Source organism: Nannospalax galili, unplaced genomic scaffold (assembly GCF_000622305.1).
Source record: "Nannospalax galili isolate Female #2095 unplaced genomic scaffold, S.galili_v1.0 scaffold566, whole genome shotgun sequence".
NCBI lineage: Eukaryota > Metazoa > Chordata > Mammalia > Rodentia > Spalacidae > Nannospalax > Nannospalax galili.
In genome coordinates this window covers 669,076-685,822 of record NW_008355811.1, presented here as the reverse complement: position 1 = coordinate 685,822, position 16,747 = coordinate 669,076, and the positions used below count along the sequence as shown (strand labels likewise).

At 40.6% G+C, this 16,747-nt stretch overlaps 1 protein-coding gene across 14 annotated transcripts in view; it reads left to right on the top strand.

Annotated features, from left to right (window-relative positions):
• Positions 1-16,747, top strand: part of Ep400 (E1A binding protein p400) — a 152,902-nt gene that overhangs the window by 72,451 nt on the left and 63,704 nt on the right. For all 14 annotated transcript variants that reach the window (XM_029556478.1, XM_029556474.1, XM_029556476.1 and 11 more), the window contains 3 exons: positions 3,950-4,057; positions 5,106-5,296; positions 5,497-5,674. In XM_029556478.1, the coding sequence (XP_029412338.1) occupies positions 3,950-4,057; positions 5,106-5,296; positions 5,497-5,674 (477 nt within the window). The remainder of the gene's footprint in view (positions 1-3,949; positions 4,058-5,105; positions 5,297-5,496; positions 5,675-16,747) is intronic.

The following is a 16,747-nucleotide window of genomic DNA, read 5'->3' as shown; positions in this document are numbered from 1 at the left end:
TTTTAGCCAAGAAACTGGCTACATTTCTTTGGGCTCTTTTTACCCTAACTGCCTAGCCAATTCCTACCTCCTATTCTTATCACACCATCCTCTAAAGAGGTTACCCAAATTGCCAATAGGGAATTGGGACGCAGACCGCTCTGGCTCGCTGGACAGGGACGCAGGGTGAGGCATTTGGCATACCCCTTCAGTGGGTCTGTCTAAAAGACTCCCTAATTGCATAACTCTTTTTTCTAGGGGGAAAAGAAAGTCCTTGAATAGTGACTAGAGATGTGAAGGAGAAGTAAAAGCAAGAGTAATTAGCATTATAAGTTATAGACAGGGAACTAGAAAAAAGTCAGAACATGACAATGTTCATATTTGTCTGTCAAGGCTGGACTCTAGAGTGATGAATTCAGGATTTGCTTTCAGGTATTTTGATAGCTGTTGGAGTGGTTAGAATCAGTGTCAGTTCCCTCTCAAAGGCTTCAAGATAACTGAGGGGTTGCTTGAGTGTATGTATGACCTGAGGGTATGCGCAGTGGAAAGTCTTTACTCAGCATGAGTCATACCTTCTCTTCCTAGGCTTCCCCAGATTGTATACTTTAGCACTCCCCAAATCCAGGAGGCCATGTATGATTAGGGCCAAATTACATACAGTTGGCTGGGAAGAGTGGTTGGATACTCCAGTGAGGGTCCAGTGACCTAGTTTGGCACTCTTAATGAATGAGCACAACTGTCAACAGGTCCAATTGTGATGATGTTTAGCGATCAGGCTCACCTGAAGTTGTGATGATGGTAGTTATTTGATGCAGAAGGAACTGTTGTACAGCATCATCTTATTAAAAGGACCTGGAATTTAAAAGGATTTGGTGCTAGGCTCCACATATGAGGGAGTCTGTTACTTCACTTAGTATAACAGTTTCTAGATCCATCCAAAAAACACTCATACACTTGAAAAGTAAAATTTTAAAAATAAAAAAATGTGTGTGGCACACACCTTTAATCTCAGCATTTGGGAGGGAGAGGCAGACGGATCTCCGAGTTTGAGGCCAGCATGGTCTACCTAGTGAGTTCCAGGACAGCTTGAGCTACAGAGAGACCCTGTCTCAAAAAAGACCCCCCCCCAAAAAAAACTATTTGTGTGTGTAGTGTACATGTATGAATGCGTGTGTGCACAAGTATGTTCGCAAGTGCATATACATGTGCACATATGTGGTCATTGATCCTCAATCACTTTTCAACTTATATTAATATATTGAGGCAAGTTCTTTCTCTTGAACCGAGAGCTTGCCAGTTGGATAGTCTAACTAGGCAGCTTGCTCCAGGGATCTCCTGTCTTCCTGCAAAGTGATGGGATTACAGGTAGGCTGCCATGCCTGCCCAGCATTTTACATGGGTAGTAGGGATCCAAACACTGGTCCTTAATGCTTATGTGGTAAAGTCTGTACCCATTGAACTATTTATCCAGCCCTTCCTAATCTGTTCTTTAAATTGCGTCCATGTGAGCAGAATAGATCAAGCCACCCCTGGTCAATGTGGAGGATTGATTGTAAGGAGAGGAGGAGGGTTGCTGGGGCCTGTCCACTGTCCTGATGGTGTTAAGTCTAATTCATGGGCTAGAATGATGAATTAGATTCAACACCATGGTCTTCAGGAACCCATTGGAATTTTCTTCATGAAAATGGGGCAGAGTTTTGAAAGGTTAATTTGAAGCACTTGATTTTCTGTCCAGATGGGATCACCTGTTACAGCTTCTGCTTTATGATTGTGGAGGTGGTTGCTTTTGGGGTGTGGACTTTATTCTAAAATACTTAACTGAATCATTGTATTAATTTTTCAATTTCTGTTTTTTATTTCTCCCTACTTACATAGTGTTGCACTAAATTTTCTTCCCTTTCCCCTTCTTGGGAGGCTCGAGGCCCCAAGGCTCACAGACTAACATAAGACATTTTTTGGGTTTTGTACTGTTTTATGACATTTGGGGGTGGAGGGTGACTTAAAAAGAAATGGCTCCTCTTAACCCCTTGCCATTTAAGCCCTGTGCACGCCTCACTTTCGTGTCCCATGCCCACATGCCATCTCACCCCCACGGTCTGCCTCATCTGCAAGATGTTATTGCCCCCCAGAGTTTGCCCAGGGCCCCACAGGCTGGCCTGGACTGCAAGCTCACTTCGCTCCCTGAGTTCCCCAAAATGGCCATGTATAGCAGCAGGGCTCCACCCGTCTTCCAGGGTGCTCCTTGTCTTGCCCCTGGCTCACTTACAGTTTTTGGAGGAATAAGTAATTTTCAGGCTACACATAGCCATGGATGATGCATAGACAGGTTTTTCAGACATACAGAAAAGTTGGAAGATGGACGACATATAAACATTTTTCAAACATACAAAGAAGTTGGAAGAAATGCATCATGAACACCATATACCATTTGCAGTTAATGCTTAAAACTTGGCTTAATCACATATGTTTATCCAGTGTTTTAGGTGTTTTGAATCATAAGCAAGTAAATTCAAAAGGATTTTGTTAAATGGACAGTGCTTCTACTTTTTGTTTTTCTCCCGAGTACTTGTATGACATTTGTTATTTTGATTCTACAATCTTTAATGTAAATGCAGAAAAGCTCACCTGTCAACAAAGTGTTTCTGTGTCATAAAGTGAACAACAGTGTTTTGAAATCCATCTATGTTTAGGTCTCTAGTTCTCTGGAATTCCCTGAAGTAGGAAGTAATACACTTGAGGCCATTAAATTCAAAGCCTCTAAGCTTTCTGCATTGGTTTCCAGAAACTCCTGCAGGTTCAACAGCTTTAATGTGTGTGATTCATGTTTCCATGTTGTGGGACTGCCATTAACTGGAAGACACATTGCTCTCCACTGATTTTAGATTCTCAGCTAAAAAATATTTTTTTTTGTCTTTTTGAGACAGGGTTTCCCTGTAGACTCAGCTGGCCTGGAACACACTATGTAGATCAGGCTGGCCTCGAACTCACAGAGATCTGCCTGCCTCAGCCTCCCAAGTGCTGAGATTAAAGGTGTGCACCGCCATGTTGTCCTCAGCCCCCCCCCCCCTTTTTTTAAAGATAGGAGATCTAATTATGTAACCCTGACTGGTCTTGAACTCACTGTGTAGACCAAGCTGACCTCGAACTCACAGAGGTCTGCCTGCCTCTTGTCTCCTGAGTGCTGAGATTAAAGACATGCTAATCTGCCTGGCTTAGCCTAATTTTAAAATGTGAAGTGTCTTTGTCAGAGGATTTCCAGTTCACTGCTAGTCTGGTCTACGTGGTGAGATCCTGTCTGAATAATTAATTATTAATTAATTAAATAACTGTAAAAGAAAGAAAACCACTAAACCTTGTATTAATTATGGGTATCTGATCTTAGACTTTTGGATAAAATAGGAGCTTCAAGTTATGGAATCCAAAATGCTTTAAAAACCAAAACTTTTGAGCAGTAGGAAATTGATGCTCTGGGGGCTGGAGAGGTGGCTCAGTGAAGAACAGTACTGACTGCTCTGGCAGAGGACCTGGGTTTGATTCCCAGTTGATAGTCATTCAGAAGTCCAGTTCCAGGGGATCCAGTACCCTCTTCTGGCCTCTACAGGCATTGCATGCACAGGTGCCCTTATATACATGCAGGCAAAGCACACATAAAATAAAAATAAATACAAAAAAGAAATGAAGGAAATAATGCTCTGAAGTTTCAGATTTCAGAGCACTGTGAATTTTCCAAGGTATGTTCTAAGGTAAGCATGAATAGTCTCAAATCTAGAAAGTCCGAAATCATGAATACTTTTAGTCCCAGGCATTTTGGGTAAGTGATGCCAACCTATAGCCACTGTTTTAGAAAAAGTAGTATATTGTTAAGTAACCCTTCCAGTCTTTTTGCTGTTCCTGTCTTGGCTACTTTTCCTTTGCAGCTAAACGACAGTTGTTATAAAATGGTCTTATTTCTTCCTGCCATCTTTTCTAGCTGAATTGCCCTTAATTGATTTGATGAAGTTGTATGAAGGTGCCTTTCTGCCAAATTTTCAGTGGCCACAACCTGAACCTGACCATGAAGACACAAGCGGGGAAGAGGGTATGTTTTTAGTGTTGTAAAAAATTCAGGTTTAAAGTGAAAACTAAAATAAATACCAATGAAAACTTAAAACAAGATATAAGAAATTACTTTTTTTTGCATTTGATGATTGGAAGTATTAGACCCAGGACAGGTCCCCTCAGGCCACATAAATTATAGCAGGGGCTTTGGGCTTTGGACTTGGGACAGGATAAGACCTTTGTGGAACTGTTCGCAAAGGATTAAAGAATTAGAGCCAGGATAAAAAAACATTGGAAGTATATTTAATATGCAGGTCTCCTATTGAATAAGTTTTAAACCCTATGGTGTTTTACTTACAACTTGATACATGTGTCAGAGCACTGGATAAATTGGGAAGTATGTGGAAATATTTTTCTTTGGATGTGTGTCATGGTTTATGGACCTAAGCATCTATCTTGTTTATTCAGGCTGTGCTGTGTTTGCTTATTATTACACAAGTTTTGAGTGGTTCGTTTTACTTATTAGAGATTCCAGCCAGATACACAGAATACACAGAATGCCAACTTGTCTTTTTCTCATTCTGCTTCTGATTATTAGACACATGCGCATGTGAGGTGGGGGCAGGAAGGCAAGGACTAGGAAAGGATGGGACAGTTTCTAGGAGGTTCCCTCATGGAATCCAGGGCCTTTCACTATCCCTTTCTGCAGTAGAACCAGAGTTGTAGACAAAGACCTCTTCATTGTTTCCAAACATGGGTGACATTGCTATTTTTTCCCTCTTTTGGTGATAGTAGAAGAGAGATCACAAAATCTCAGATTCCCCTATGTGTGTTCACAATATTGGCTCCCAGTCAATATAGCTGTTGCTTAAATACCAGACTGTTAGGGAAGTTATACTGGGTCCCAGATAGTCTTAATTTTGATCATTCCTAAGAATCATTGCTCATTTGTGGCATCGTGGTTATATAAAATAGATAGTAATGAAAAAAATGACTAATTCTGTATTCTTCCTATTTTTTTTTTTTAAATGTTTAGGTTCATAAAACTCACAACAATCCTAGTTCCACCTGTTTCATTGTTGTTCTAGATGTGGAAGACTACCACAGTGACAGGGAGAGCCGGAGGGACTTGGTTCTCATTGACTCGCTCTTTATCATGGATCAATTTAAAGCTGCAGAGCGAATGAGTATTGGGAAACCCAACACCAAGGACATCACAGAGGTTACTGCTGTGGCTGAAACTGTCCTCCCTAAGGGCAGTGCCCGGGTCACAACTGCGGTGAGAAATGCTTACTGCCTTCAAATAGGCTCTTTAAAAGTTGGAAGAAAGGCAGTTCTTGCTGTTCTTCTGTTCTCTATAGATCATTTGGGACTGTCTTGTATATGTGTTATGTGGCCTCTTGATTTTGGCTCTACAAATGTGTTTCAGTGATTACTTTGCTAAGCAGTCGTTCTTTGACTAGTCTGTCTGTCCTACAGGTGAAGTTTAGTGCTCCATCTTTGCTGTATGGCACCCTCCGAGACTATCAGAAAATTGGCCTGGATTGGCTGGCCAAGCTCTACCGGAAGAATCTCAATGGCATATTAGCTGATGAAGCTGGACTTGGGAAAACGGTGCAGATCATTGCTTTTTTTGCTCACCTTGCCTGTAACGAAGGTAAGAGTCTTAGGTTTCCACCAATAGTGTGTGTGCCAGAGTTGAGGGTAGAGACTGGTCTTCTTAGCCTGCTCTGCTCTTTTCTTTTGACCTGAGCCAGGAAATGACCCAGAAGCACTCATTGTAGTTGGGAGTGGTAGTGTACCCCTGTAGTACCAGCTCTTAGGAGGCTGAGACTGGAGGATTGCTTGAGTCTAGGAGTTTTTGAGACCAGCTTGGATAACATTATGAGAGTCTGTCCCCCACAATAGAAAATGCAAATACTTTTTGCATGAGGAAGGAAAAACTCATAATTAACATTGGATGAAATGATTCATGAATATTCAAAATACAGTATCCATAATGTGTGACTCAGCTTTATGACTGCAGTGGCAAGTGTTAACCTAGTATGTAGGCAGCAGAGTAAGGGGCATGGCTTCCTTGCTGCTTCTGGGCCAATCTGAATTAGTGCTAATTATGAGCTTGTGTGTTTATATAGAAGCCAGAGGTCAACAGGATGTTTCCTTTTTGTTTGTTTGTTTGTTTGTCTTTTTGAGACAGGGTCTCCCTATAGCCCCAGCTGTCCTGGAACTCACTATGTAGACCAGGCTGGCCTTGAACTCACAGAGATTTTTTTGTCTGTTTTGTTTTTATTGGATTAAGTATCTATTGCTTCATTATTGATAAATGCATACATAAAACTAGTAACTACATGACAATGGATAATTTCAACCATGCATTATTAGAATATTAGCATTTTAGAATCTGTTATGGGCCTGCCACTATTGCTTACACTTTCAACCAGGCCTGGCTTTTGATAAACATGCCAACCCCTTGATTCAGAAGAATTATGGAAAAAACAGTGATACATGCAAATTTTCAATAGAAAATTAAGTTAAATTCCTTAGAAATGAAATTGAGCGCTCAATATCTACTACAATGCTGCTTCAAAACAGGGAAACAAATCACACACAAAATGGCTAAAATTAGGACCTCTGTTTAGCTTTTAACAGTTTATCTGGAAATCCTAGTCCTTTAGGGTAAAGAATGATTTAAAAGCCTTGGGAAAAAAGAACTGAGATGACAGTCTCTATGGAGTCTTCTTGGCCACATATTGAAAGCTGTATCATCAAAGAGCATAGGTGGTGTAGGGGTGTGGTGAACATACTTAGGCAGAATGGTCTCTTTTCTGGTTCACATTAATGAACAGCTCTCTAGGGGAAAAGGAGTTAAGGAACAGAGCTAATACAATGCGAACTCAAGCAGTAATGCCCTGAAATTTAGCGTAACCCTCTGCATTTTAAAACTGTTGGCCAAGGGATTCTCCCCAAATGGTATAAAAGCCAAGCAATGTTCTGAATAAACTAGAAACAATTTACTTGCACCAACAGCACCATGAGAATGTAAACTCCTGAAGGTTAAGGGTCTCTTCATATTTTGCATATAACAGGTACATAAGAGTAAACATAAGAGGACAGTAAGTATGAATACTTATTAATCACATACTCTGAAACCACAAAATCTTGTAGCATATTTTAGCATTTAAAACTATCAGTGTGGCTATTAAGGGTAATCTCTGAAGTAACTGGCTGGAATTAGCCAAGTCCCCATCTTCATTCATTTATCTTAATATTGCTTCATTGTCCCTAACACAGACAGCACAGGACATTTAAAGAGAAACAATATTCAGTTTACCCTTTTCCCAACCCTTAGGCTTGCAATAAAAGAAATATTTAGAGAATCTTAGAACTGCAAAACTAATCTTTTACTTTTTCTTTCCCTGGGTAAACAAAGGAACACAGACCCAAATCTTTTCAGGAATCGTCAAAGTGCTAAGTAGCCAAGATAGACATGAGGTAAAAGTAGTGACAAGTCACCGTCATCCTAATTCCACCATTGTATCTTGACGGGAGCTATGTAGTTCCTCAGATGAAGAAACTAGTTTACTTTCTTCTCCTTGTTAAAAAAATAAAAGTCATACACAGGCCACGGGTTTCATTACATACACATTAAGACAGTCAGATAACCCAAGACTGGCTATAAATGCCCAGCCTTTTTGCTTACATTTAAACACTAAGTACCTTGAACATAAGCACGGGGTTATTTTGTTTTGTTTTGTTTTTTACAATCTAATCATATACATGACAAACTTTTCCTTTTTAAAAATGTAGTCAAGAAGCCAATGAATAAAAGTCACAAAGCGTATACCATTCAACATAGCAAGTGAATGACTACTGTTAATATAAACAACTTAGCCAAAACCCTACATGTTGATTTCACTGGGACTGTAGAGGTACATTTGCTTCCAGATTAAATGTTAGAAAGATTTTAATAGCTATAAACTTTAGAGAAACAAAATAGGGTCTTCAACACTTAACATACATAAAATTGGTATTTTTCACACAGATATATTCATATACATTCATAGTTTAAAAAAGAAAGTACCCTTTATATGCTCTTTAACCTAAAACATACTTTTCCTTTTGTGTTAAATTGCAGAGTCCCACAAAAAAGTAGTAATCACTTACTCAACTGTACAACTTTGTAAATGTAATATGCTATATATGCGAAATGGTTATTGCTACTAGAATTCTACCTCTTAAATAGTATTAGTTCATTTTATGGCTATTTCTTTTTTTTTTTGTAATAGAAAATATCCCTTCCTATATACTGTGCTGTTTTATATGCATTACCTTTTCAAGTTTCTTCTTAAATTTAAATGCTTTTCAGAAACAGATCCTCCCAGGCACTAAACTACTTGAGCTGAGTACAACTACTTTAAATATACAATGAGAATCTATACCTGGGTCCCTGGATATCTAATACTAGAATAAATCTACCTTGTTGTAAAGAAGATATGCCACATTAAAAATAGTTTCACGTTTCCTATCATACTAAATTCTAGACTCTCTCCTTTCTTCCTTCCCTTTTTTTTTTTTTTTGAGGACAGGGTGTCTTGTAGGCCAGGCTAACCTCCAAGTCACTAGGTAGCAGAACTCCTGAGCCTCCTGCTTCCATTCCCCAAATGCTAGGATTACAGGCATGCCACCATGCCAGGTAGGACTCTAATTTAAAAAAAGCAACAAAAACACTCCAGAAAACTACTACTTCCAAGTTTTCTGAGCAGCTTTTAGAGGTAGGAATTCCCTTTTACAAAAAACTTGTCTTTTTCAGAATGAAACAACTATTTTTATTTCCTTAAGGACTGTAGAAAAAAGTGAAAGTTGTCTGATAATTGCCAATGCAGAATCCACTTATTCCACAGCACCCTAAGCAGGCTCCATCAATTTGCATTACCAGTCCTCATGAAAAAATCTGTAATCTCATCAACATTCAATTTAGACTTGGCAACAGGAAGAGCCTATACCATAGATACTCCAAACTACCAACAATGTTCCTCAATTAACACATGCTGCAAACAGGAAATATAAGTGGGCAGCAGATTAAAGATTAGCTGAAGAAATCTCAGACATGCAAAATGTGAAATAATTTGTGGACATAATAAGGAAAATGAACCCAAGAAAATATGAAGATAGTATAAGAACAAGCTCACCTTAAACTATGAGAAATGCAGAACCATGAAATGAGGCCTCACTCTGAAGTTTGAAAATGGAAAAGGCAGCTATTTCTAGCTACCTTGTGGAAAGCTAACATCCTCAAGCACAATGTTTCTCTATGTGAACCCACATTTCTGTTCAGAAATGAGTTGTTTGGCTTTTATAATCTGTCCCCAGAGAGACTATCACAGATTCATATATGAAAAAAGTAAAGGTCTAGATTTTCCACTCTTTTTACATTATTGGTTATAATCAGTAATTCATCCTGAAGTTTAAAATTATACTAAGTTCTTGCACTAACCCCTAACATGGCACTACAATGTGCTATCAAGCACTAATGTTTACAAAACTATATATACCTCAAAATGGAAGACATTGGTGATTTTGTTGTTCTTAAACAACTTGTAATGTTTGTCCACAAGTATTAAAGTATACATACATATATATATTTGTATTGCACATAGCCCATTTTATTTAGTAACTTTTCAAAAGAAAAACTGCCAGCTTACATGGAGAAGGAAAGAGGCATAACTGCAGACAGAGGTACAGTTCTCCTATTAGAGTCTTTGTTATTAAGAAATCCAAAGTAAGACTAAAAATGGAAATGTACCACATACTGTGCAACTACACCTGGAATATACCCATGCTGGTAAATGCCATTGAGGTGTCAACTATGTGTGATGCACAAACAACTTCGAAAAGAGCATTGAACAGTTTCAGCTTTAAGCTAAAAATCTGAAGCATCTGGAGAAAGTGGGTCTGACGCCTGTTCAAGTGGGCCACAGCTGGTTTCACTGGTGCTGACAGCCACTGCCCAATAATTCTACCAAAAAAAAATTGCCCAAGGACAAGGGAAAGGTGGACGATACATCTGTATTGTGTTCTCACCCACCAATGGGCTTCATTGCTTCTAAATGAAAATATAAGGAAGTGGCTGAGAATACATAAACAGAAAAATTTAGGTTACATTTTTGTTTTAAGATGGGGCTCCTTCATAGTCCAGGCATTCTCCTGCCTCAGCCGCCCAAGTGCTGGAATTACAGGTGTGTGCCATTAAGCACAATAATTAGGTTACCTTTAACCAATTATTTCTCTACTTTATCACTAATTGCCCTCATTAAAAGGTTATTTTACTAACACCATGCTTTTTATGAAAAAAGTTTTTTTAATTTAAATTCAAATGTTGCCCAATCTGTCTAATCTTTAGAATGCTCAACATTCTCTATTTTTTATCATTTCTGACTCAAATTTTGGTAAATCTGCCTTATGTCCCCAGCATCACAGTACCTTACAGCTCTGGGCAACCATTCCAGAAAACAGAAATCAAACACTACCTATTCCTAATTTCATCCAGCAAGTTTCAAATTCTTTTTCTACTTACAAATAATTGTGAATAAATGCTTCCCTTGATGTAAAAACCCAACATCTCAGATAATGGATCCCTGCTGATTTGGAAGCAAGGACAGGTTTCCACTATGGACTGTTCATCATACAATGTAACTGTTTAAGGGAAAAATGAAGATAAATTATTTCTTATTGTAACTAGCATTCTTTACGTTTCTTTCAGGCCCTGAATTTCTTTTAAATCTTGCAGTGACCCAATACAAGATCCACACTTCTTATTGGACATGCTTTTCTTATGTGAGGTTTTGTTGAGATCCTGAATTTCCTTTAAATTTTTCTAATCTATAATAACCCAACCATAGGATTAGGAACATTGCTTCTGAGGCCCATTCTTTGATGAGAAAGTTCAGTTCCAACTGGGGAAAGTTACCTGAGACCCAGAACTTTAGTTTAACATTACATCAATCACCTAGAAAAATAAATGCCCAACTATCCATCTTGGGTTAAAGGAAGTTATGTATGCTTTTATAAAAATATTACTACATAATGTAAAAATGCCAAAAAGTCAGATAATGCTACATAAGACTTTTTTGCTTCTTTTTCTCAAAAGAAAGGATTTATATGGAAAGTGTTATTTTGTCCTCCACTCCTCTATGTCCCAAGTTGAAGGCAAGTCATAGGGTCCATCACATCTTCTTACTAGAAAGACTGCATATGCTACTTTTCTTCCAACCATAGCCATGTGGAAAACCAAAGTCTCACATGCTACAAGTGACTTCATAGAAAAGGATATATTGAGATGAATAAAGCTGCACTTTGAACTTCTGATCTTCTTGCCTTAGCCCCCTGTTTCAAATGAATCATCTTCCTTTCATTTGCAAAATGATTTCTTCCCAGTTAAGCAAACTGCAGCAGAAGACCCAAGCCAGTTGTTTTTTTCTTCCTGAAGAAGTCAGCAGACAACTGCAGCCTCAGGGCCTCTCTGTCTTGAATTTGAGTTCAGAAATTTGAGAAGCACCTAAGGTCAGGAAAATATTCATCCTGTGTGCTAAGATTCCTCACATGCTCAGCCTCTTGGAGCCAGCATGGGGCATGCCTCATTCCACCATCTTAGCTCCTTCTCAGGATGTTTCCTTTTATTGCTCACCTTATTTTTTGAGACAACAACTCTGATTGAACTCAGAATTCACTGATTGACTGGACTGGCCAGCCACTGAGCTCCAGGGATTTATCCCCCCATCAGTTGAGGTTATAGACATGTGTTGCCACACCTGGCTTTTATGTGGGTGCTGGGGGATCTGAACTTAGCAAGCACTTTACAGACTGAACCATCTCCCCAGTCCCCTAGTTGCCAGCTCTTAATTGTCCATGTGGCTCACAGTGCCCATCCTTGCTCAGCTACATCTTCCTGGAGTTGAAGGGTGCTCATTCTTATAGCCTTTCCTGTCAGGGCCTTCCTCTCTAAAGGGACAAGATTTCTGATGTGCTCCTTGGGTCTCTTAGGGAATGACCTGGTGGTCCTGAGGGTCTGGGTTGCCCAGCAGTCTGACTCTGCTGGCACATGCAGGCAGTCCCATTGGCCTCCCATCAGATCTTTACGGTCAGCTTTTGGTTGACTCCTCTGCTGCTCGCCTGGGCCAGTGCTTTCCTATAAGAGCCAGCTACAGAGGAGGGCACCTCTGAACCAGGACACAGTTTCACTGCCCCTCTTTTTGCAGAGCTGCTCTGTCAGTGCTTTAGAGGGTATTGTTCCTTCCTTTGTTCCAGACAGACTCAAATTAGGTTCCTGCCATGGCAAAGGAAAAGAAAAGAGGACCTGCCTGATCTTCCTCGTATTGAATTTTGAAAGAATGAGCACATTGAGCCAGGCATAGTGGCCAATTCCTTTAATACCAGCACTTGGGAGGTAGAAGTGGGCAGATCTCTGTGAGTTCAAGGCCAGCCTGGTCTACATAGTGAGCCAGCTAGGGCTACAGGGAGACTCAGTCTCAAAAGATGAAAAAAAAAAGAATGAGCACATTGAGTCAAGAGAGACAGCCTTGGTATTAGTGTTATGGATGCCTTAGGGGGCAGAGGGTAGCATTCGGTGGCTATTCTTGGCTCTTTGAGAGCAATTTCTTCTAAATGCTTTCCTCTCCAAAGTGTCATAGCCTGCCATGAGTCCATGTTAAATTCTTCTTTGATCTTTGAATTAAAAAACTTGATATTGTTTTCCTTTTTCTTCCTCCTTTTTTTTTTTGGAGGCAGAGTCTCACTTTGTAGTCCTGGCTGCCCATTTGCCTGCCTCTGCTGGGATTAAAGGCATTGTACCATCATGTCCACCTCATCAGTATTTTTTTAAATTTATTTTTATTTATAGAGCCGGGCGTGGTGGCGCATGCCTTTAATCCCAGCACTTGGGAGGCAGAGACAGGAAGAGCTCTGTGAGTTCCAGGCTTGCCTGGTCTACATAGTGAGTTCCAGGCCATTTGGGGCTACAGGGAGACCCTGTCTCAAAAAGACAAAAAAAAAAAAAAAAACAAGAAATTTGTGTGTGTGTGTGTGTGTGTGTGTGTGTGTGTGCAGGGGTGGAAGCTCGGCATTGGATTCCTGGAGCTACAGTTACAGGTAGTTGTGAGCTGTCCAGTGTTGGTGCTTGGAACTTATGTCCTCTGAAAGAGAAGGAAATGGTTTTAACTGCTGAATCATCTCTGTAGTCCCATAACCAGTTTTAACCACACATGTGTTATAATGTGTGCATGTGGGAATCAGACGACAACTTGTAGGGAGTTGGTTCTCTCCTATCATGTGAGTCCTGGGGATTGAACTCAGGTGGTCAGGCTTAGCAGCAAACATTCTTATTTACTGAGCCATCTTGCCAACCTCTTAATCCATTTTTATTTTTTCTTTAAAAGTTTTAAAATTTATTTTTATTTGTGTGTATTAGTGTTTTTCCTGAATGTATGTATCTGCACCGTGTGCATGCAATGCCCATGGAGGCCAGAAGAGAGTGTTGGATCCCCTGAAATTGGAGTTACTGCCAGTTTTTAGCCATCATATGACTACTGGGAACTGAACTCAGGTTGTGCTGGATAGCTTTACTGTCAACTTGACACACCTGAGTTGAGGGAGCCTCAACTGGGGAATTGCCTCCATTGGACTGGCCTATGGCCATGTCTGTAGGGTATCTTTTTGATTATTGAGTGATGTGGGAGGGCCTAGCCCACAATGGGTGGTACCACCCCTGGGCAGGTGGGCCTGTGTTGCATAAGAAAGCAGGCTGAGCAGGGGCTGGGGGACTAAGCCAGTAAGCAGAGTTCCTTTATGGCTTGTGCTTCAGGTCCTGCGTCCAGGTACCTGCCCTGAGTTCCTACCTTGGACTCCCTGATGAACTGTGACCCGGGAAATCTAAGATAAAATAAACCCTTTTCTCCTCAAGTTGGTATTGGTCAGAGTATTTTGTCACAACAATTGAGAAACAAACTAGCAAAGAAATTGGTACCAGAAGTGGGGTATTGCTGTTATAAGGTCTGATCTTGGTGTTTTTAGGAGGATTGTGGAAGTGTTTGGAACTTTGGGCTGGAAAAGCCATTGAGAGCTTAGAGTTTGTTGCTGTGGAGCTTGGAGCAGTTATGCTAAGAGAGTTGTGGATGATGGAGGCCTGGCTTGTGGAGCTTCAAAGGGAAGCAGAGACTATCAGGGCTGTTTGTATGATATTTTGAATTGAGAATCTGGGGGTTGTGGTTGGCTAGGGCTGAAGAATCAGCTGTGATTAAGAGGAGACCCCAAAACCTGAAGTAAAACTTTTTTTTTTACTGGGACAATTGATGTTGGTTAGCTGGGGCTGGAAAATTAGCTGTAAGTAACAAGAGACCAGCATCACTGTGGTGAAGTCTTCTGGGAAGTATTTCCTCAGGGTCAGCACACAGAGGGAACCCGAGCGTCCATCTCAAGCTGAAAGCAGGACTTGGTAATGTGTAAGAGTCTCTTGCACGGTTCTGGTGTTGAAGGGGTCACAGGGAGCAGCTGAGGCTTGACATTCTGTGAGGCCAGGAAAGGCCATTCGTGCAAGTACAGCTTCACTTGCATTGAAGACCCCAGGATTAAAGGGGTCATGGAGAGAATCCGAGGCTTTGTACCCCAAGAGGCAAGAAGAGGCCATTGGTGAAGGTATAGCCTCAGTTTTTCATTTGCATTGGAGACCCCAGCTTTTGGAGATGCCAGGACTGTGGGACGACCACCAAGGACAGTAGCTGGTGTGGAATGGAGCCAGCCTGGGTCTGTGAGATGAGCTATGTGTGCTGTGGATGGCCGAGTCAGAGAAGTGGAGCTGCCAGAACCCTTTGGAGCCCAAAAGATTTTGGAACCCCAAATCCCAGATGTCCAAACTTGAGCTACTTTGCTGGACTTTGGTTTGGCTTAGGTGTGCTCGATTGTTCCCTTTGAAATAAGACAGTAGTTGTTCTGGATTTTCCAGAAGTCCACACACCATTAAGAGACTTTTAAAAGAGACTATGGACTTTTAAGTGTTGGAATTTTTTAAGGACTGTGGGGCTTTTAAGTTTGTACTGTCTTATGTTGTGAGTTAACATCATACCTTGGGGATAGGAATTGGAAAGGTTATGGTTTAATAGTGATGTGTTTGTGTGTCAAGTTGACAGGGGGTCAATTGTGCCGGATAGCTTTAGTGTCAACTTGACATACCTGGGTTGAGGGAGCCTCAATAGGGGAAGTGCCTCCATTAGATTGGCCTGTGGCCATGTCTGTAGGGCATCTTCTTGATTGTTGAGTGATGTGGGAGGGCCCAGCCCACTGTGGGTGGTGCCACCTCTGGGCAGGTTGTGCTGTGTTGTGTAAGAAAGCAGGCTGAGCATGGTCAGGGGAGCAAGCCAGTAAGCAGTGTTCCTCCATGGCCTGTGCTTCAGCTCCTGCCTCCAGATTCCTGCTCTGAGTTCCTACCTTGGGCTCCCTGATGAACTGTGACTCAGGAGATGTAAGATAAAATAAACCCTTTCCTCCCCAATTTGGTATTGGACAGAGTATTTTGTTACAGCAATTGAGAAACTAGAACACAGGTCCTCTGTAAGAAAAATCACATCTTAACCTCTGAGCCATCTCTCTAGTCCCAAGAATCCATTTTTTAAATCCATACCAGTAGATTGACTTCTGGACTCCTTGTTTTCTTTCACTAATTTGCTTTTGTTTTGACTTAGTATCACCAAGTTTAAAATAGATAATTTTTATTTTATTATTATTATTATTATTTTTTGGTCTTCTTGAGACAGGATCTCCCTGTAGCCCCAGCTGAACTGGAACTATGTAGACCAGGCTAGCCTTGAACTCACAGAGATCCACCTGCCTCTGCCTCCCGAGTGCTGGGATTAAAGGAGTGCGCCACCACGCCCGGCTAAATATATTATTTTAAAGTACATTTATATATATAGTTCAAGATGAAAAAAGTACTTTGCCTTCCTATTTTAATATTTAAGTGAAAAAAGTGTTAAATGTTATACTGTTTTTTAAAAGTCTGTTCTTATCTTCAGGAGACATGTTCTAAGACCTCAGTGGGTACTGAAAACCTTGATAGTAATATGCTTTGTCCTAAGTTCAGAACTTTCACTTTTTCATTTAAAGTAAGCATACAGTAGTCTCTGACACATCAAAGTTGCCAGCATTGCTACCCTTATTCACTGGGACCATTACTAAGTAAAATAAGAGTACTTGAATATAAGCCTTGCCATATCATGATAATAGATCTCATAACTAAGGTGACCAGCAAGTACTAACAAGCTGCTGGCATGTACAATGTGGATACAGTGGACAGAGAGATTATCTCATGTCCCAGACAAGAAAGCTTGGCATTTTAACACTGTGCTTAGAATACTATGCAAGTTAAAGTTTATGAATCATTGCTGAAATTTTCCAATTAATGTTTTAGGCAGTGGTTGACTACATGTAACTAAAACTTTGGGTTTTACTGTGAGACTATTACAGAAAAAACTGGTAGTCTGAGTGTGATGGTCACACCTGTTGTCCCAGCACTTGGGGGGCAGAGGCAGGCGGATCTCTGAGTTCGAGGCCAGCCTGGTCTACATAGTGAGTTCCAGGCCAGCTGGGGCTACAGGGAGACCCTTTCTCAAAAACACCAAAAAAAAAAAAAAAAACAAAAAAAAAAAAAAACCCAAAACTGGGAAGCTTGTACTCTAAAACACGA